General features: G+C 37.4%; 3 protein-coding genes and 1 pseudogene across 4 annotated transcripts; 3 read left to right on the top strand and 1 right to left on the bottom strand.

Moving 5' to 3' along the window:
* Positions 1 to 114: 114 nt before the first annotated feature.
* LOC117634639 lies at positions 115 to 2,255 on the bottom strand (annotated as a pseudogene). Its single transcript, XR_004586807.1, has 3 exons — positions 1,704 to 2,255; positions 1,426 to 1,527; positions 115 to 1,289 (listed from the first exon to the last, which is right to left on the bottom strand). The product of XR_004586807.1 is annotated as a protein TIC 55, chloroplastic-like (transcript).
* Positions 2,256 to 6,927: 4,672 nt separating this feature from the next.
* LOC117618140 (lariat debranching enzyme) lies at positions 6,928 to 11,776 on the top strand. Its single transcript, XM_034347758.1, has 13 exons — positions 6,928 to 7,167; positions 7,456 to 7,613; positions 7,761 to 7,882; positions 8,062 to 8,255; positions 8,339 to 8,521; positions 8,619 to 8,737; positions 8,870 to 9,009; positions 9,104 to 9,223; positions 9,305 to 9,345; positions 10,207 to 10,437; positions 10,608 to 10,787; positions 10,900 to 11,065; positions 11,208 to 11,776. The coding sequence occupies exons 1-13, from the start codon at positions 7,045 to 7,047 to the stop codon at positions 11,621 to 11,623; spliced, it is 2,193 nt and encodes a 730-aa protein (XP_034203649.1). The 5' UTR covers positions 6,928 to 7,044; the 3' UTR covers positions 11,624 to 11,776.
* A 210-nt stretch (positions 11,777 to 11,986) lies between these two features.
* LOC117614723 (putative pentatricopeptide repeat-containing protein At3g25970) lies at positions 11,987 to 14,642 on the top strand. Its single transcript, XM_034343620.1, has one exon. The coding sequence runs from the start codon at positions 12,308 to 12,310 to the stop codon at positions 14,468 to 14,470; it is 2,163 nt and encodes a 720-aa protein (XP_034199511.1). The 5' UTR covers positions 11,987 to 12,307; the 3' UTR covers positions 14,471 to 14,642.
* A 3,299-nt stretch (positions 14,643 to 17,941) lies between these two features.
* LOC117615391 (aspartyl protease family protein At5g10770-like) lies at positions 17,942 to 20,870 on the top strand. Its single transcript, XM_034344467.1, has 2 exons — positions 17,942 to 18,234; positions 19,205 to 20,870. The coding sequence occupies exons 1-2, from the start codon at positions 18,039 to 18,041 to the stop codon at positions 20,494 to 20,496; spliced, it is 1,488 nt and encodes a 495-aa protein (XP_034200358.1). The 5' UTR covers positions 17,942 to 18,038; the 3' UTR covers positions 20,497 to 20,870.
* Positions 20,871 to 21,190: the final 320 nt, after the last annotated feature.

Raw genomic sequence — 21,190 nt, forward strand, 5'->3', positions numbered from 1 at the left:
CTTCTCATTTTGTTGAATTTGGTAAAAACCCACCTCACCTTTTCAATTTCCTTCTTTTGTTATATGCTTCAGGAAAAAAAAAAAAAGAGCTTATGGTGGAATACAAAATACCAATACATACACAATCATGTTTACTTGGCTTGGAAATATTTCTACATGATCATGGATTATGACTCAAAAATCACAATCTCCTGTGTGTTCTTATGAAGTTTGTTGTATTCAATGCAACAGCAGCTGAGCATGCATAAGCTCCAGCTGAGAACACAGCCGCTGACACCAGCAAAATGGCTTTCCACTGCCTCCCAGCCACTAAAATAGCCACTGAGATCAGCCCAAGAGCAATACCAGAAAGACCAATTTTCCAGGCTTCAAAACTCTTCACAACATCTCTGCACCCTTTGCAATGAATCACATGCCTGAAATACCGGTTGGTCCAATTCGGAACATGCAGGCTTCCAATGCCTCCCTTAGCTGGCTGAGATGCTGAAACACTAGCAACAAGTCCTGCTGGCGCATGTTCTACCATGGCTGGCTCATTGGGCAATGATATAGTGCTGTGCCCAACATGATAAGGCATGCCATGCCCTACTCTGTCCACCCGTTTCCTATACTCAGCTACCCATATATCAGATGATTTCAAATTAAGGTACAGATTTTTTGTGGGAGATTTTTCTTTCAAAAGTATCTCATTTTGAGATGATATATTGCTCAAAAACTGTACATGAAATGTGATGGAAGTACCAATCTGGGAACAATTTAGCCAAAGGGGATTGCTTGGTGGCTCCAAACCTCATAATGGCCATGGATTTTCCCTGTCCTGTTGGTCTACTGAGGAAGAGACCAGCAGAGTATTGCTTCTCACCATTCTTGTCTACAAGTTCCCTTGTGTTTTCAATAACACCAGGTGCTTCAAATCTTAAGAAGTAAGGCAAGGATTGGTCTTTTGCCTCACCCCAATAGCCTGCAAAAGCTCTATCAGTCCTCTCAGTCACCTCGAATCTCAGCGGCTGTGCATTTTCTCTTTTCGCAATAAAACCCGTCCTGTCATGTGAGATTGGAATGCGGGCAGGATCCATGAGATTCTCCAGAAGAATAGAGTGTTCATAAGGGAGATCATGGATTGTTGAAGAATAATCAATGCCTGGCCTGTCAAAGTTTTCAAACCAAGGTAGCTTGTTGGGTTTGGGTGGTTTTTTGTGAGACATCCAAACCCAAACAACACCTTGAGAGTCCCTCACCTCATATGCTTTAACACAAGCTGCTTTAGGAATTTTAGCACCAGATGGGAGCTGTGTAGTGCATGCAGAGATCAATTAAGGTCCCTTGATTAGTGTGGAATATTTTTAAATCAATTAAAATGGGAACTATATATAATGAAATGAAACATTTTGAGTTACAAACACTCATAAGACACATACAAATTACCTGTGGAATCTTTACACATTTTCTTGGCCTTGGAATTGCCAACCATGATATAAACACTCCAGTCTTCTATCAATCAACTGGCCTTCTGATAATTTTGCAAGCCTTAAAGGAAAGGGGAAAAAAACGCACACACACCAAAGAAATCACTTTTTGTTAGCCATGAAGTAGAAACTCTAAAGGTAACAAAACAGAGGAAGCAGAACAAGATTTTCACTTAAGATTTTGTGAATGAAAAGAGGTTATGAATCATGAGATTACTAATAGTATTAAGTTTTTACCTGTGAGAGCAACGATCCTCGTAACAGCGAAGCAGGCCAGAGCCATCACGATACAAAACGAGCTGCTTATCAAACACAGTAAGGCCTAAAGGTGCATCTTCTGGCAGGTCCTGGGTTAGATACAGAGGGTACCATTCTTCTGTCCAATCATATTCAGCCACGACCCTTTCACCTCTGTGCTCTTCTTCACCGGAAGGACTCACTAGAACCCTGTGATCTTGTTCCTCTTCTTTCAGATCATGATCAAGTGGAGGAGGTGCAGCAGCCTTGTGTTTGATATCATCAGTGACTGCATTAAAACTAATTTTGTGGCTCTTTTTATTTGTAAATATTAATGGAAATGGTTTGGGAGGTGGGTTTGATTTGGCTGTTGTTGATGTTAATGGTTTTGAAGCAGTGGAAGAAGAGGGAAATGTGTGTGAGACTAAAGGGTGAACCAGAGCCATGTTTCTGCTGCTGATCAAATTATTAATGCACAGTTATGTTCTGATCATTTGAGATTAAAATAGAGAGAGAGAGAGAGAGAGAGAGAGAGAGGGTGAAGAAGTTATGTGGTGGTTGGCGTTGCTTGCAAGGCTCTGGGACTTTCGGAAAAGTCTCTGTTTTCTTTTTCTGGTGAAACGTTGCTGTGCTACTTTTGATTTGTGTGCTGAAATCTCCATATGTTGTTGCCTTAAAAAGGGAAACATGTGACCCACTTCTACACCGTTTCGTCGATGTGATGTGAAAAACGTTTCAACTTTTAGTATGAGAATTTCGTAATGTTCTCTTAGTAATTAGAGTTTCTGTTCTGATTGGTTTGCTTATTGCATTTGGAATTTGATTTTCAGTTGATTATATGTTTTTTTTTTTTTCAATTCAATATTTTCAAGGAATTTGTAGTTTAAGAAGTTGAAGAGCATTGATTCATGTATGTCAACTAATTATTCGGAGAAATTATACAATAATACAGTATCACCACGTGGCACTGCCGAGTAGTAATACACACCAATTGCATAACGACATGTGGCGTGGCTGTCTTTTAAGAGAGAGAATGTTAACATCCAGATTTAATGGTAACACTGTTAGTAACCAACTCTCTTTTTTATTTTAAGAAATAAAAAAGAAATCCTAAGACATAATTACTTTTATCGAAATCTGCATCACTGTTATTATTTGTCGATTAATGTAGTTTTTATTTATCGATTGATGCAGATTTTTTTTTAAATTTTTTTTTTTCAGTCTATTGCTGCAGGTTTTTTATTTTTTATTTTTTATTTTATTTTTATTGTTGCTGGTTATACAGGTTGTTTCTCTTTTTATTTTATTTTATATATTTGTTATTATTTCTATGTTTGATAAGATGATGTTATGGCATGTGCCAGTATTCATTGATGTTGAAAGTGACGAAGAAAACATAAGAGAAAAAGATCCAATGATTGTTAACCGTGTAGAAAATATTGATGAAGATTTACTTGGAAGGGTTGTGTTGTGTTCACTGAAGAGAAAGCTTATAATCTCTACAACAATTATGCTACGAGAGTTAGATTTAGTGTTCGGAGGGGACAAAAGAGATACAATACAAAAAAAGTTCTGCGGCAATTTAGTTATCTTTGTTCAAAAGAAGGTTTTCGAAGCTAGATACTGACCCTTCGGAATTAAGCAAGGTTAGCAAATTAGAGACAAGAATAGGTTGCGAAGCTAGTATTCTATTTGCATTCCAGGATGAAGATGATACGTGGAAAGTTTCTCATTTTGTTTCTGAGCATAACCATGAATTTGCTAAGCCAGAAGAGAGGCAATTTTTGAGATCAAATAGAAAAGTTTCAGATTCAAATTTGGGTGTCATTAAAACAATGGTGGGTGCAAGAATAAGTACCACAAATACATATTCTTATTTAGCAGAAGAAGTTGGCGGGTCTCAAAATGTTGGTTTTACAAAAAGAGATTGCTACAATGTTGTGAACAAGGAGAAAATGGCCATGATTGAAGTAGGGGATGCTCAAAGCTTGATGAACCTTTGCAAGCGCAAACAAGCTGAAGATCCTTCATTCTTTTACACAGTTCAAGTTGATCAAGAAAACCGAATGACAAACTTTTTTTTGGAGAGATGGAAGGTCACGAATTGACTATGACTGTTTTGGAGATGTGGTAGTATTTGATACTACTTATCGAACTAATAGGTATAACATGATATGTGCTCCTTTTGTTGGGGACAACCACCATTGGAAAAACGTACTATTCGGTTGTGCTTTCTTATTGGATGAGAAAACTGATTCATTTATTTGGTTATTTGAGACATTTTTAGAATCAATGGGACGTCGAAAACCAAAGACTATTTTTACTGATCAATGTCAAGCAATGGCAAATGGCATTCAAAACGTTTTTCCTGGGGTATGTCATCGTTTATGCTCGTGGCACATATCTCAAAATGCTGCAAAAAATTTGGGAAGTCATTATGGTAATCAAGAGTTTAACCATATGTTCAATAAGTGTCTTCAAGGATATTGTGAGACAGAATTGGAATTTCAGTCTATCTGGGATGACTTATTGGTAAAATTCAACGTTACAGGCAACCCATGGTTGATGACACTATATAATCTTCGTGCAAAATGGTGTCCAGTATTTAGCCAGCATATTTTTACTGCTAGGATAAAATCTTCACAAAGAAGTGAGAGCACAAATAATGTTTTTCATCAAATGTCTACTAAGACAATGAGTCTTACTCAATTTGTGCATCACTATGATAAACAAGCGGAAAAAATGCGTTCAAATGAATTAGAAGAGTCTTTTTGTTGCAATCAAGGACTCCCTTCTAGAATTGCCAAAAGCAGTGTAATTTTGAATCATGTTGCTAGTGTCCACACAAGGAAAATATTTAAATTATTTGAAAAGGAGTTTGTAGATGGTTTGACAGTGATGATGCATGAGGTTGGAAGTGATTGCACAATTCACTCACTTGAACTTAATGAAGAGGGTCACAACAGAGTTTACCTTGTCCAACTAATGATGTATTGAGTAAGGCAGCAGAGACAGAAGCTAATACTAGAATTGCTATGGAAAAATTGAGAGAGATGGAAGAATTGATTGAAAAAGAAATGATAAAGTCAAAGGGAGAAGTTAATCAAAAAACTTCTGATAACGTTGTTGATTGTAATGCAAGTGGTTGCACATTTGATGAGACACCAATACTGAATTCCCCGTGTGTAAGGCCAAAAGGTATAAGCAATGCCAGATTAAAAAGCGTTATGGAGAAACGAAGAAAAAGGACACCAAAAGATATTGTTTCCTCAAGCATGAAAGTTCCATGTCTTGTTTTATTGTTTACGATCTCTTATTATTAATTTTTACTCATCAGTAATGCTTATTATTCCAAATTGTTTTTGTAGGGAAAACCAAGCAATCAAGCAAGATAGGTCATCCATATAGCTCAGCTCATACACCACTCAATTCAAATTTTCTTAATCCAGTCAGTGTACCAATGAGTACAAATATTAGTAATCATGTATGTTTTTCAGACTTTTAATTTTTTTTTTTTCTTCTTCTATAAATTCAACTAATTGTATAATCTTACCATTGTTATATAGGTCTACCCAACTATAAGATTGTTACCTACCGAAGGTCATGCAAATTTGCTTCAATCTAACAAAGTAATGCAATTTGTTAGTTTAAAAATCAAGTTTGGGTTTTCATTTATGAGCCTAGACAATTTAATGGTGTAACCCTTTTTTTTTTTTTCCTCTCTCTTTTAGGATTCCAATTCTACAAGGACATTATATCAACCTAATTTGTCCTTTACAAGCATGCTACAAAGTACTAATTTCATGACACATTTGAATAAGGTATTCATTGAATCAGGATGGTTTATCTATAGCTTATGCCTATTTTGAAATATTTGACTAACATGAAGCTATATATAATGCAGGATTCACATTCAAATGTTTATGAGCAGCAACATAATCCATAGAAGTAATGTCTCCTTAAGGTGTTGTCTAAGACTAAAATAATTACAATTATTTTCAGTTCTCCCACAACATTCCTTCTCCTTGCAATAAACTACCAGACAAACTTGAACCTATAAAAACATTAGAGAAACAAGCTCAAAGAGATGTACCATCCATTTCCCACAACATTCCTTCTCCTTCCATGGAATCCAAACGACACATTGCAGTTCCATAAAAGTTTGAAGAGCATATCAAATGAAAGGAAATAAAGTGATTACTCAAAAGAAAGGAACAGCATTTAATCTAATGAAAGGAAATAAAGTGAAAACAAGGAACTGTTCAGGGGAGGACATATGCCAAAAAAATAAAATCCAAAGTTCTCACCCCCAGCAATAATATACTCAAATTGTAAGGTAAAACAAATAGCAAAAGAACAGAGCAATAAGTATTATCCATTAATAATATACCCAAATCGAATGAACTTCTACACCCCATAAATTAAGAAATAAAATCAACATGTATTAATTGCAACAAGAAAATGCAAGAATGCTACGAAAAACCAAACCTAAATCAAACCCCTTCCATCTCACAACTTAAAACACAACCAAAACCCCAAAATAAAAACAGATTTCGATAATATGCCTTAGGTTTCTTTTCTATTTCTTAAAATAAAAACAAGAAACAAAAAACAAAAAAAGAGTTGGTTACTAACGGTGTTACCATTAAATCTGGATGTTAACGTTCTCTCTCTTAAAAGACAGCCATGCCACATGTCGTTATGCAATTGGTGCGTACTACCACCTGGCAGTGCCACGTGGTAGTACCGTACTATTGTATAATTTCTCAATTATTAGATACCTCTCTCATTTAATATTGCTTGTGAGCTAAGAAGTTATGAATACAATTATCGCTTAATCTAAAAAAAATATTGCTTGTGTCAAGAAAGAAGAAAACCCAATATTCAACATTTTTTAATCAAACTTAATAGGTTTTATTTAGCTTATAATGTTTATGGCACCCTAAAAAGCTGTCTTAGAGAAAAGTAACACATTAAAATTTTGTAGTCTATCACTTTACGATTTTTTTATTATTTAAATTTTTAAGAAATTCTGGAATTTCTTTACGATAAACTAACATCCATTAGTGTTATTTTTTTTTTTTCGTAATTAAAATTTGGGTTCAATACATCTTTTTTTCCTTTTTTTCTTTTATCGAAAGAGGTTCAATAATAATAATAATAATAAGCTTTATTTATTATACATATATTAATTAGTTCAAAATTCAATCCACCTCAGTATTGGGCAAAAATCCGTCTTAAAAAAAGCGGTAAACAAAACCCAAAGGGAAGCTTTGCTTAGACCCCAGTATTGGGTTGGGTTCCCTGCACTCCAGCTTGTGGCTCGGATTTGGGAATCAGAATGAAAATCGCAGTAGAAGGTTGTATGCATGGCGACCTCGACAATGTCTACAGAACCCTCCAACACTACGAAAAACTTCACAGCACCAAAATCGACCTTCTCCTCTGCTGCGGCGACTTTCAGGTACATTACTCGCTTGCCCAAATTTCGAGCTTTTTTCTTCGTTGAATTGTTTCTGAAATTAACGATGTTTAGTTGAATACAATTGTTTTCGGAAGAACTAGGCTGTGAGGAATGAGAAGGATTTGGAGAGCTTAAGTGGGCCTGAAAATTTTCAAATTGCCCCTAAACTTACAACTTGCAGTTTCGTTCTTTGCTTATTTGCCCTAAAGTTTCAAGCTTTTTTATTTGTTTGATTGTTTCTGAAATTGGACAATATTGGTTTATAAGTAAATGTTTTCGTGAAATTAGGCTGTGAGGAATGAGAAGGATTTAGAGAGTTTAAATGTGCCTCGAAAATATCGGGACATGAAGACCTTCTGGAAATACTATTCCGGCGAGGAAGTTGCTCCGTTCCCCACAATATTCATCGGTGGAAATCACGAAGCTTCTAATTATTTGTGGGAACTGTGAGTCCCTTCTTCAGCTATAAGCTATAGCATTCCCTTCCAATTTTTCTGTTTGTCGTTTTTTATTTTTATTTTTTAATGAATAATGTCTTTGCCATTTTCCCTGTGATTTTTACTTCTTTTTTTTTTTTCCTTTCTGTTTTTCAGGTATTATGGAGGGTGGGCAGCACCTAATATATACTTCTTGGGGTTTGCTGGGGTAGTCAAGTTTGGAAACATTCGAATTGGTGGGCTGTCTGGAATTTACAACCGGCACAATTATTGCAAAGGTTAGTTTGCTTTAAATTTGTGTCATTCCAGATGTTTATTACTTTGCTTATCGTTTGTTGATGAAACATAGTTATTTATGTTGGGATATTATTCTTATTCTTAAGTATAGCTATGGTATGGGGAATTTTTGCTATATGGGGTGTTATAACAAGGGTAACTTGTTCCTCCTCCTGACCAGGGCACTATGAGAGGCCTCCTTATAATGAGAGTACTATCAGGTCCATATATCATGTTCGTGAGTATGATGTCCACAAACTCATGCAAGTTGAGGAACCAATTGATATTTTTCTTTCACATGATTGGCCTGTTGGAATCACTGATTGTGGGGACTGGAAGAAACTTGTTCGGGACAAACCTTTTTTTGAGAAGGAGGTAATTGCAAGAATGGAAAAATGAGTTGGTAAGCTTTGATAGGTATGATTTTAAATATCTTGTGTCGTTTAAAATGTCATTAGGTTCAGGAAAGAAATCTTGGGAGTAAACCAGCTGCTCAATTGCTAGAAAAACTGAAACCACCTTATTGGTTTTCAGCTCATCTACACTGCAAATTTGCTGCTCTTGTTCAGCACGAGGAAGATATTTCAGTGACAAACTTTCTTGCCCTTGACAAGTGCCAACCAGGACGCAAATTTCTGCAGGTATTTGATGTGATTTTGAATGTAGTATATAGGGTGTTCCCCTGGAGTCATTGCTGGTAGCTAATGGTCCTATGTGTGACATTTTCTGGTTTTTTAGGTTATTGAAATTGAATCTGAGCCAGGCCCTTATGAAATCCAGTATGATGAAGAATGGCTAGAAATAACTCGGCGATTTAACTCTAATTTCCCTCTCACAAATAGAAGTGCAAATTTTTGGTGTGTACCTCTTTAGAAATGTATTGTGAATGCTACCGATGATCCGACTGTTAAATCTTTTCTTCCTCTTTACCCTTTTAACTGTCTTTTTCTATTGTAAAGTAGCTACTAAGTGCGTATGTTATACTGTAGGAATGTACATCTTGACAAGCAAGATTGTCGTCAATGGGTCAGGAGAAATTTACAAGCAAGAGGGGCTAGACCTTTTGAATTCACCCAGACAGCTCCACCTTACAATCCCTCTAACTTTGTCCCGAGCGGTACCTTTCCTGGTAAGGATAATTATGCCATCCTTTGTGTAATATCATTTGATATGTTGATAAACAAGAACATCTTATGTTAATACTACAATTTTTCTTTTGGCAGAATACACTCGGAATCCTCAGACAGAATCTCTTTTGCAGTTTCTGGAACTTCCTTACCTTCTTGATAACACGTCAGAATCATCACAAGTACCCAGGAGTCCTCTTCCATTGATCCGTACAGGTAACAATTTTTTCTTCTCTGTCCTTGTTAAGAATTTTCTCTTTTAAGCTTTCCTAAAACTAATTTCAAAGCTTTCTTTAGGTTCTCTTGAAGATAACAGTGAAGACCTTGCTGAAGATGCGGTGGATACTAAAACTGAAAATATTTGAAGCTCCTGTTGTGTAGTTTTGTTGCTTTCTGTCAGTTTCAAAATATTTTTGCTGATCAATGACATTAGGTTCTCTCAGTTGAAGTTTATGTAATCGAATTTCATGTATGGTCAATCAGGTTGGTCTGGCGTCTGGCCTCGTCTTCCAGCCCTCTGACCTCTTTTTTTCAAAATTTTCATTGTTTTAGGCCAGTTAGTTTTAGACTATATTTTATTCAGTGTCTAATTTTTGTAAGGGTGAGCAAATCACATATTGGCCCAATAAGAACAAGAGATATACTGACTTGTGTAAAAATCATTCATCTGTCTAACAGATGAAATTTTGTAGGTTTATTAATTAATTAATTTATTTTTATCATGACTAGTTCTTGTACTATTTCAAATACACGGTCTTCGTCTCCGTTTTTTCAATTCGATCAATGCATTCCTCATCTTCTTATGTATCACGTGAATCTCATCCTAGACATCAGTTCTATCCAATTTTCAAATTTTCCCGAGAGTTAATAAATGGGGTCTGAATCTGATAATAAAAAATGTTTGCTATCATAGAGCCACACAAAATCCTATTTTTGCTTCTTTCTTTTCTTGGTGCGATGAGTAATTTTCTCAACCAAAGTGAAGCCATCTACCTTCTGACATTACCAAAACCACATTAATGCAGCCTTAAATAAAACTTACAACATATGATTCCACATGGCCAACTATCTCTTGCTCTCTCCATATCCCTCTCTCTCTCTCTGATATTTTCTGACTTTGAATGCTCTATAATAATACAAGAGCCAAGAAGTCAATGTCTTAAGCGTTCCTCTGTATGGTTTAGGCTCCATGAAAATAAACCAATATGGAGAAAAGACCAACAGCCTTCTTTTACACACATGGTGTCTTCTTTGTGTGGTTATGTTTAGCTGCTTCTGCTTCTTGTGATGAGCTCACATTGAGTTTCTACTCAGCTTCATGCCCTTCTGCTGAGCTCATGGTCAGAAACACAGTCAGATCAGCTTCTGACATGGACCCTACCATCCCTGGGAAGCTTCTTCGCTTGCTCTTCCATGATTGCTTTGTGGAGGTAAACAACTCTAGCTTGCTCTCTTAGATGCCTTATGCCTCATTGATTTTCGGCATTGATTTGAATTGACACTAAGCTCCCTCCCCCAAGGAAAAAATAATTCTTAAACCATGAAAATGGGTGGCTTCTTTCATGCATGTTTGTTTGTGTAATGTTTTTCATGATTTCAGGGTTGTGATGCATCTGTGCTTCTACAAGGAACTGGGACTGAGAGAAGTGATCCAGCAAACACATCTCTGGGAGGCTTTTCAGTGATTGATTCAGCAAAAAGACTGCTTGAAATTTTCTGTCCAGGAACTGTTTCTTGTGCTGACATTGTTGCTTTGGCTGCTAGAGATGCTGTTGAAATTGTTAAGATCCATCTCCCTCATTAACTGTTATGTTTTCTTCATTAATTCTTTTTTAATTTTCTGCATCTTCTAGTTGGGTATTTATTATATTTATGGTATGACTGGAAAACAGTCTGGGGGACCTGTAGTTCAGATTCCAACTGGTAGGAGAGATGGAAAGGTTTCTGCAGCTTCAAATGTCAGGCCTAATATTGTAGACACAAGTTTTACAATGAATGAGATGATTAAGCTCTTCTCATCTAAAGGGTTGTCTTTGGATGACCTTGTCACCCTATCAGGTACAATTTTATTTATCTAGACACATGTTTTTGCTTGCCAAAAGTTTGATTGAACCACTTTTTTGTTAGTTTAAAAATTTAAAGAGAGGTTGAAGTCTTTTAGGTACACCATTAACTGCTTTCTTTGATGATATTATTCCAGGAGCTCACACTATTGGATCAGCTCATTGTGGTGCATTCAGTGACAGGTTCCAACAAGATTCCAAAGGCAAACTCAAACTCATTGACACATCCTTAGACAACGCTTATGCAGAGGAGCTCATGAGACAGTGCCCTGCGGGCGCAAATCCATCTACAACAGTCAAAATTGATCCTAACACTTCGTTTGCGTTCGATAATCATTACTACCAAAATCTCTTAGCCCACAGAGGGCTATTTCAATCGGATTCCGTCCTGTTAAGTGATGACAGAACAAGGAAGCTAGTGGAGAGTTTTGCACAGGACCAAGTTATTTTCTTGGAGAGTTGGGCTCAGTCATTCTTGAAGCTTGCTAGCATTGGCGTCAAGACTGGTGAAGAAGGCGAAATTCGAGCCTCTTGTCCAACAACTAATGCATGAAAGAATGAAAAATAGTTGCAAATTTGCAAGTTCTTACTTTGAAAGTGTTACGTCCTCAATGCCACAAGTTGCTTAAAATTAAAACAACTTTAAGATGCATTTGTAAAAAATTTATATTGTTTATGTTACATTAAAATTTACAAGAGTTCTTTATTCGTTTGTTTGCTATGTTGGCCTCTCTGTAAAATGAAGAGAAAAACCAAAATGTTATCTTTATGTTATCATATTCATGACAAATATAAACCTTTTTTTTTTTTTTCTCATTTTAAATTTAAAACACATCCATTTGCAGGGAATTAAACGTAGAAACATAAAGTGACCGTTTCCCATTTCAAACCGATATTTCAAACAAACTAAACTCAACCCGCCATTGTTGCTGCCACCACTTAGCTCTGTAGCTCTGAACTAGCGCGTACTTGGACCCAGAGCTACCTCTGTTTGTTAGTCTTACATTGCTCTTCCTTCACCATAACTCATAACGCCATACTAGTTAGCAGAGCCTACTTCCCTCGTTTTCTTTGAATTTCCAACAAAATTAGATCTTTTTTATATTGTTTTTTGGCTCGACCAAATTGGCATGACCAAGTTGGTGAATTCAATTTCTTTTTAGTGTTGGGTGTTCGGAAAAGGGAAAGGCTTTATCTTTGTTTATGTAGCGAAAACGGCATTGGTGGCTTCTCATGAATGAGGGCACTGCACTCGCTCCTTGGCAGCACAGTGAATGCTTTGTGCAAGGTTTCGATAACCCATTGTAGAGAAATCAAATTAGGGGTCCTTGCAGACGTTTACTACGGCAACAATATCCTAAATGGATATGCAAGATGTCATGATTTTTTTCTTGCTCACAAAATGTTCGACGACATGCCCCAAAGAGACACTGTGTCTTGGAATACGATGATTGCTGGGCATGTGAACTGTGGGAACTTTGAGACTGCGTGGGAGATACTAAGAGAGATGAAAGGATGCGGATTCGATTTTGATGGGTATACATTTGGAAGCATACTTAAGGGGGTCGCTTGTGCTTATCGATGTGATCTTGGGGAACAAGTGCATTCCATGGTTGTTAAGACTGGTTACGTGGGTAATGTTTATTCGGGAAGTGCTCTTTTGGACATGTATGCAAAGTGTGGGAGAGTTGAGGAAGCGTATGTGGTCTTCGATTCCTTGCCAGAACGTAATTCTGTGTCATGGAATGCATTAATTGCTGGTTTTGTGCAAGTAGGTGATCGTAAAACTGCATTTTGGTTGATGAATTGTATGGAGCAGGAGGCGGTGAAGCTTGATGATGGCGCAATTGCTCCAATATTGACATTACTTGATGATGCTGAGTTTTACAAGTCCACAATGCAAATCCATTGTAAAATTCTGAAACATGGGCTGGATTGTAAAAGTACTGTGTGCAATGCCACAATCACTTCATACTCAGAGTGTGGGTCGATAGAAGATGCCGAAAGAGTGTTTGATGGTGCTTTTGGTAGTAGAGATTTGGTAACATGGAATTCCATGCTAGCAGCATACTTGATTCATAAGAAAGAACTACTCGCTTGCAAACTCTTCATAGACATGCAAATGCTTGGGTTTGAACCAGATATCTACAGTTATACGAGCATCATCAGTGCCTATTCTGAAGATGTACATAAAAACCATGGAAAATCCTATCATGGATTGGTAATAAAAAGGGGACTAGAAAAGTCAGAGCCAATCTCTAATGCTTTGATAGCCAGGTATCTCAAGTCAAATAGCAATTCCATGGAAGAAGCATTACAGATATTTAAATCTATGGAGTCTAAGGATCGTGTTTCTTGGAACTCCATTTTGACTGGATTATCACAAATGGGGTTGAATGAATATGCCTTGAAATTCTTTGGACATATGAGATACGCGGAGGTAGAGATTGATCATTATGCCTTCTCAGCTGTCCTCAGGTCTTGTTCAGATTTAGCAACCCTCCAACTGGGTCAAGAGATACATGCCTTGGCACATAAGTCAGGGCTTGAGTCCAATGAATTTGTTGCTAGTTCTTTGATCTTTATGTATACTAAGTGTGGGATCATTGAGGATGCTAGAGAATCCTTTGAACAGACCCCCAAAGACAGCTCAATCACTTGGAATTCGATTATTTTTGGATATGCACAGCATGGACAGGGATATGTTGCACTTGACCTCTTCTTCCAAATGAAGAAGGAAAAGGTGAAACTTGATCATATAACCTTTGTTGCAGTTCTAACAGCTTGTAGCCACATGGGTTTGGTTGAACAAGGCTGCAAGTTTCTAATGTCCATGGAATCTGATTATGGAATAACCCCACGAATGGAGCATTATGCTTGTGCAGTGGATCTATATGGGCGCGCTGGGCGTCTAGATGAGGCGAAAGCTTTGATTGAAGCAATGCCTTTTAAACCCGATGCAATGGTTTTGAAGACTTTATTGGGTGCCTGTAGGGCTTGTGGGAATATTGAATTAGCTAGTCAAATAGCAGGCTATCTGCTAGAGCTAGAGCCTGAAGAGCACTGCACTTATGTTCTTCTTTCCGACATGTATGGACATCTCAAAAGGTGGGATGAAAAAGCTAGTGTAAAGAGGCTTATGAGGGAAAGGGGTGTGAGAAAAGTCCCCGGTTGGAGTTGGATAGAAATTAAGAATGAGGTTTTTTCTTTCAAAGCTGAAGATCGTTCCCACTCCCATTGTGAAGAGATATATTGTGTATTGGGAGTTTTAATGGAGGAAATCAAGAGGATGGATTTTGATGCTAATGTAAAGGCTTTGTTGCATGATTTGGATCCTATGGACTGGTACTGTGATAATGCTCTTCTCCAAAACTATGATTCAGTGTTGTCGGCTGCATAAGGCAAGCTCACCAACTTTTTTCAAGATACCAAATTTTGTTTCACATCCGTATACGCTGTTGGATACGTTATTTCTTCTAATGATGCATATTACTTTTTTTTTCCCCTGAAAAAAGGGACTTGAGACTTTGGAAATGGTTCAAGTTAATCAAATTTCTCATTCAATATGAACATAGGCTGGTTACCAAGGAATGAAGCAATCGTTGAAATGCAAATGTGATTTCTTTCTACTTTACTTCATTGTGAAGCATTTTTACTTGCCTTGTTGCTAATGTGAACTTATTGCAAAAACCCTTTTGCTTATAGACAAGAACATTTTCTGATGTAAGAACCAGAAAAGGTGATGGGAGGTTTTAAGGGAACTCCTGCTCTCGGAGACAGAAACCCTTTCACTTATAGACAAGAACTCTAGTTGCTCAAGGGTTGATATTGTTATGGACTTTTATTAAAATCATTAATTTCTGTTTTTTCTGTTGCATTGAACATATTTTAATAAACAATTTCAATTATTACATCATAAGGGGTGATGACTTTTCGAAGGGAACATCCCAAGAGTGTGAATACAAATAAAACTTCATCTTTATGTAGTTTGGATCATTCCTTGATGAATATTTAACAAAACACTAGAATGCCAAAAGCAATGAGCTGCCATGACAGGAATTTCCTTTGTCTTATGTATCCTCATCTTTCCCAATGCAAATGTACCTTCAGATTCAGAAGCTTGCTAGCACCAAACATTGACTCAGTCTCTCTCAACTACATTACATTTATATTGTAGAAAGAAAGCCTTCTGGTTTTCATTTATTTCTTTGGGTTGGTTTTCTTTTGGCATTTTGCAACACCAAATTGGCAGCAGGTGACAGATGATTAATTACTAGTTTGAAGATTTGATATAATCTTAGGCACTATAAAAGTAGCCTTGTTAATTAGTTTGATTGATGTATAATATTTGATGTAATGGGTTGTCAAGATTTTATCCAGAGATTCAGAGAAATCTTTTTTTTCAATTTTTATTAAACCCTTTTCATCTTTTTCAATGGTGCACAGTGCACTATCTGAGTGGGGGAATTGGGAAACTAATGGATGAAAAATAATAATTGGGGCATGCCAAATTGACAAATGCGTAAAGAAGATGAAACCTATCAAAAACATTACTTGTTGGCAATTGGAAACTGCAGGATGATTGGAAGTTAAGCCATCAAAATCTCTATCAGCATCTCTCTCTCACTCATCTTTTGGGACAGATTCCAGCTTTCTTCCACCACCCACTACAACCTCTCTGTCTACCCCACACCCAAGCAAGATTCCAACTGATCATCTTCGCTCTCTGATAACAGATTCCAGCTATTAATTTATTCCCACCAGAAATTAGGGACGTCCCATTCACAATCAAACAAACACAAGATAACTTTGCTGGACCAACCTTGCTGCTGGCCGCCCATTTTCTTTATTTCTTCTAAGGCAATTACATTATTATGACAACGATTGTCTTAATCTCAAATATCATGAAGTACAGAAACGATTGTCTTAATTTCAGATATTTTTCTTCACGCTACAATAGTAAATACAATTAGTTTCTACCTCAACCTTTTTGAGGCATTTCGACAAACTGTTTAAGGAAAATATCAATAGCTAACTGAATTGATGAGCCAGATTAAGAACATAGATGTCCGAGTGGAGAATATAGTAATTTATAAACAAATGAATCGTTCCAATAATAATTTTTTAAAAGAACTAATGATAGAGACCAATTGTTTAAATTAAACAACACTTTGTTTTCTTGTAATAATTTCAACTAGTTGGATTGGATGATTGGTGTGGTCTTCGTGGACTCAATTATTTCTTCGGCAAGTGTACAATTATGTTGATCAGGTCAACATGGCTCCTATACACGATATGTATGAATACTAATATTTTACAATGTTGTCAAATTATGAATCGGAAGAATTCATGTTATACAATTTAGATGATAGAATATTAATTAGCATGCCAGAGACTTACATAATAGAACGAATAATTGTTAGTTATAGTGGAGTTTTAACTTGTGGAGTACGTTAGAAGTGGGGTGGGGGGATTTTGGGTGGGTGGGAAACCACTTGAAATCCAATATTTTTACTTTTTGAGCAAATAAAAGCATGAAAAATAATTTCATGATTCCATCGACCTCCCACCCCATCCCATCCCAGCAGCCTCTCTCCACCGAAAAATCAAGTGCCGCAGATTACAGGATGATTGATTGCTTCCTATCTCTTTTTCTGTGTGAAAGTGAAAAAACCAATCAATAAAAGAGAACAAAAAGACCCAACATTGTTGACAATTGAGAACGTTGTCTTTACAGACGATTTTGGTTGGACCCAAGTCATTCAAGTGTGAAACTACCAACTATGAAGTAGTGCCATTCGTATGGTAAAAAAACAAGAGAACAAAACAAATAATGGATGCTGAAAAATACTGATTGTTAATATTTTATGTTTCTTCTGCAAGGATGAGATGAATGCAAGAATTTAATTAAGGTTCCTAATCTCAGAATTTGCCTAATTAACAAGAAAATCATGTCCTCCGGAAAAAAAAAAAATTTAATAATAATAATAATAATAACAAGAAAATCATGTCCGTACAGTAATGCTAATTAGGGTAGTACACAGGTTCAGTAAGCAATCACGTGTGGGATCCCTTTAGCTATCAGTAGGACAGATAAATGGCCGTGCTTTTAATGTAGTTTAATAATTAGAAACGTCTCTTGTAGGGCACTCTTTAAATCATATGTAAAAAAAAGCAACCAAACCGGAAATCGTTTAGTCATTTAATTGTTATTGGACGAACACAGAACTATCCCAATGTTACTCAATCGAGTTAAACGAACTCCAATTTAGTTTTTTTTTTTTTGGGTATAAATGATCTTTAAAGTGCTATACCTCGAAAGTAAACGGTTTTCATCCTCATACCACAACAGAAAGAAGTACAAATGCAAATGGAATGTAGCAAACTTTCCCCTATTAATCTACCAGAATTAATTATCAAACATTTAGTGCTAATGACGAAGAGTGAGGTCAATGTAAGGCGGCTGCCTAAGGTCACACTCATAGGCATAGCCAAGGCCCATGCTTTGTTTTATCCCAAACAAAATGGTGAGCTAAGGCTGCCTCCTCACCTATAGCCTATAGGCACTTTTAAACGCTATGTATTTGTCAATATCTGTACACGATGGTTGGACTAAATTTATCTTTATAAAAAAAAAAATAGTTTCACAAGAAATTATTGTATGATATTGGAAAATACATATAAATATATTGTATATGTATTTATGTTAATTAATGTAACATCCTATATACTCTCATATCTACTTATATTTTCGAAACAAATCCATGGATGATGTCGTTTTTTGCATTTGACATTGATGTGGAAGCTGCATAATAATTTTTTACTGTTATAATGGGTGACGTGTGAGAATTGGAAACCCATTGTCTCTCCATTCAGCTTATAAGGCTAAAGGGTTGTATGCTTTGAGGAGCAAACATCATTTTACATCTGTGGGTGGGAGTTTAGGTTAGCTAGCTTGTGAAATAATCATGGCAGCTCCCATTTCTAGCTCCTCCTTCCTCATGAGGTATATCATTTGTTGCTCAGGTTTTCTATGCCTAATTCTGTGCTCTTTGGAGAAGGGCTTTGCCTTGGAAGAAAGAGAACATGCTCACACAGTTGAAGTCAATTCTCTGCTGCCTGCAACCACCTGCAGCTCCTCCTCCTCCTCCTCCTCCACCAAAGGTCAATATCTCTGAAACCCTTTTTGTTTATCTCTCTCCCTCTTTCTATCCTCTGTGTGCATGTTTTCTTGTCACATTTGCTTTAATTTGATTGCAATGGTGGAAGTAGATATACATATATTTATATATACAGTACTGCTGCTGCTGGTCATCGGAGAATCCAATTCTTTAACCCATGAGCAACAAGCCATAAGAACATTTCTTTCTATAAAATATATATATACTTTGATAAAGATGGCATAGATTAGATTCTGCAAAATCTTTAAATGGTTTATTATTTTTGAAATAATAATAATAAAGTTTTGGTAGGAGATGTAACTTTCAGCAGCATGTATATATAATAATATTATATTGTCAATAAACTTATAATTTAGTGTTACATAAATAATTAAAGAATTTTTCCTTCCAGGGTTTTGTTAATTGAGATCATCATTTTTGTTTATGGATCATTTAATTTACGGATTAAAAGATTTTATGGTATTAATTAAGTTTTTGTTTAAAGATTACGCATGCAATCAGTAAACATGACTCTTTATTTAATTAATTAAAGGAATTTCGACTATGATTGCTCATTACAAACACAAACACACAAAGACATATGTGAGTTTTGAGTTTCTTCCCACTTGGAAGTCCTTTTTTGCAAGCTACGTAATCATCAAGCATGTTCCTTCCTTGGCCAATCATGGCCACATAAGCAGGTACGATAGGCACTGCCAGCCAGCAGGACACCCTACCCCTTCCATATTGATGCCTAGTGACGACATATACCAAAATAATTTGTGCATAAGTTGGTCTTTACATTAAAACAGCCCAATATAGAAGTTATGATATATTGGATTGTTGTGCAATTTAATTAGTTCCTATCTTATTATTTTTTTAAATTTATCAAACAAAGATAAAGACATTAAGTCTAATTTAATAAAAATAGTTCAATTCAAGCCGAGTCACTAATCATAGTTGTAAATTTTCAGGTCATATGAGCAAGCATGCATCATCATCAGTGCTGAAAGTGGTACACAAGCATGGCCCATGTTCCCGACTCAAGAAGCACAAATCCAAAACTCCAACTCATGCTCAAATCCTCCAGCAAGACCAAGCCCGAGTCAACTCAATCCACTCCCGAGTCAACTCCAAGAAGCAATTGAAAAGCGTCGACGATCTACGCGAATCGGCGGCCACCACCATTCCGGCCCAGTCCGGAAGCGTCGTCGGAGCGGGAAACTACATAGTCAACGTGGGCCTGGGCTCGCCCAAGAAGCAGCTATCGCTCATTTTCGACACGGGCAGCGACCTCACTTGGACCCAATGTAGACCATGTGTAAAATCTTGTTACAAACAGAAAGAGCCCATCTTCGACCCTTCTCTCTCCGCCTCCTACGCCAACGTCTCCTGCACCTCCGCCACGTGCACTCAGCTGCGTTCGGCCACTGGAAACACCCCCGGCTGCACCGCCTCCACGTCCACCTGCATCTACGGCATCCAGTACGGCGATAAGTCGTTCTCCGTCGGCTACTTCGCCAAGGAGAAGCTGAGCTTGACGAACACAGACGTGTTTGATGGGTTTCTGTTCGGGTGCGGCCAGAACAACCAAGGCCTTTTCGGCGGCGCTGCCGGTTTGCTCGGTCTCGGCCGAAACCAAATCTCCCTTGTGGAACAATCGGCTAAAAAATACAACCGGTTCTTCTCCTACTGCCTCCCTTCCACCTCGAGCTCCACCGGCTACCTCAGCTTCGGCAAAGGCGGCGGATCTTCCAACGCCGTCAAGTTCACGGCCCTCTCCACCGTCTCCCAAGGCGACTCGTTTTACGGCCTCAACGTCGTCGGGATCAACGTCGGCGGGACTAAATTGCCGATTTCGGCTTCGGTCTTTTCGTCTTCGGGAACGATCATAGATTCCGGAACGGTGATCACGCGGCTGCCGCTGACGGCGTACAGCTCGTTGAAGGCGGCGTTTCGTCAGAGGATGAAGAGCTATCCGCTGACTCAGGAGCTCTCGATACTTGACACTTGCTACGACTTCAGCAGCTTCAAAACGGTGTCGTATCCGAAGATTTCGTTCGTGTTTGACGGCGGGCTTACGCAGGACTTGGACGCGACGGGGATACTGTACGTGGCGAGCTCGGATCAGGTTTGCCTGGCGTTTGCAGGGAATGGGGACGATAGCGACATTGGGATTTTTGGGAACGTTCAGCAGAAGAGGCTGCAGGTGGTGTATGATATTGCTGGTGGAAAGGTCGGATTTGCCCCGGCAGCATGCCCCTGAGCTATGGCTATATTATTATGCAATGCATGCAGCTACCCAGCTTTGCTAATGAAGAAGACAATCTTGGAGTTAGCACAAATGGGGCTGTTATATTAATATAAAGACTACTTAATTAAGGCTAGTTTTAAATTAGCTTAATTAAGCTAGCTAATTAACCCATTGTTGATTGAAGAAGATGATCATCAATTGGTATAAAAGTATAGTTGTGATACATATAGACTAATTGGAACAAGCTATAGTGACAATTGGTTTGTGTGTTGGTGTAATAGCTAGCTAAAGAATGGAAAGTATGCAATGCAAGTTGTACATAAATAAAACAATGTTGGATTATTTAGCTAATTTCGGGCATGCAAAATAGGATGAATCTCTCTTAATTTGGTCTTGCCTCAAATGAAATGCCCAATTAAGAATCAAGGACTGATTGGTGTCAATAGGGTTTAGTCTAGTGGAAAATGGTATTGATTTGAATACTAGAGGTCTCAGCTTTCGAACCCCCATAATATCATTTGTGTGTATGTATATAAGTATTTTTGGACTACTCCAAAAAAAAGGGTGGTTATTGGATCTTTTACCAACCTGAGTCTGATAGACTCTATATTTATTTTATATTTTCCATATAGTAGTAAGATCATAAAAAAGTGAATTCCATTATAGAGCCGTGTGCAAAAGAAAATGCATGTACGGTTGTAGACTA

The sequence above is a fragment of the Prunus dulcis genome, chromosome 1 (genome assembly GCF_902201215.1).
Source record: "Prunus dulcis chromosome 1, ALMONDv2, whole genome shotgun sequence".
NCBI classification, from domain to species: domain Eukaryota; kingdom Viridiplantae; phylum Streptophyta; class Magnoliopsida; order Rosales; family Rosaceae; genus Prunus; species Prunus dulcis.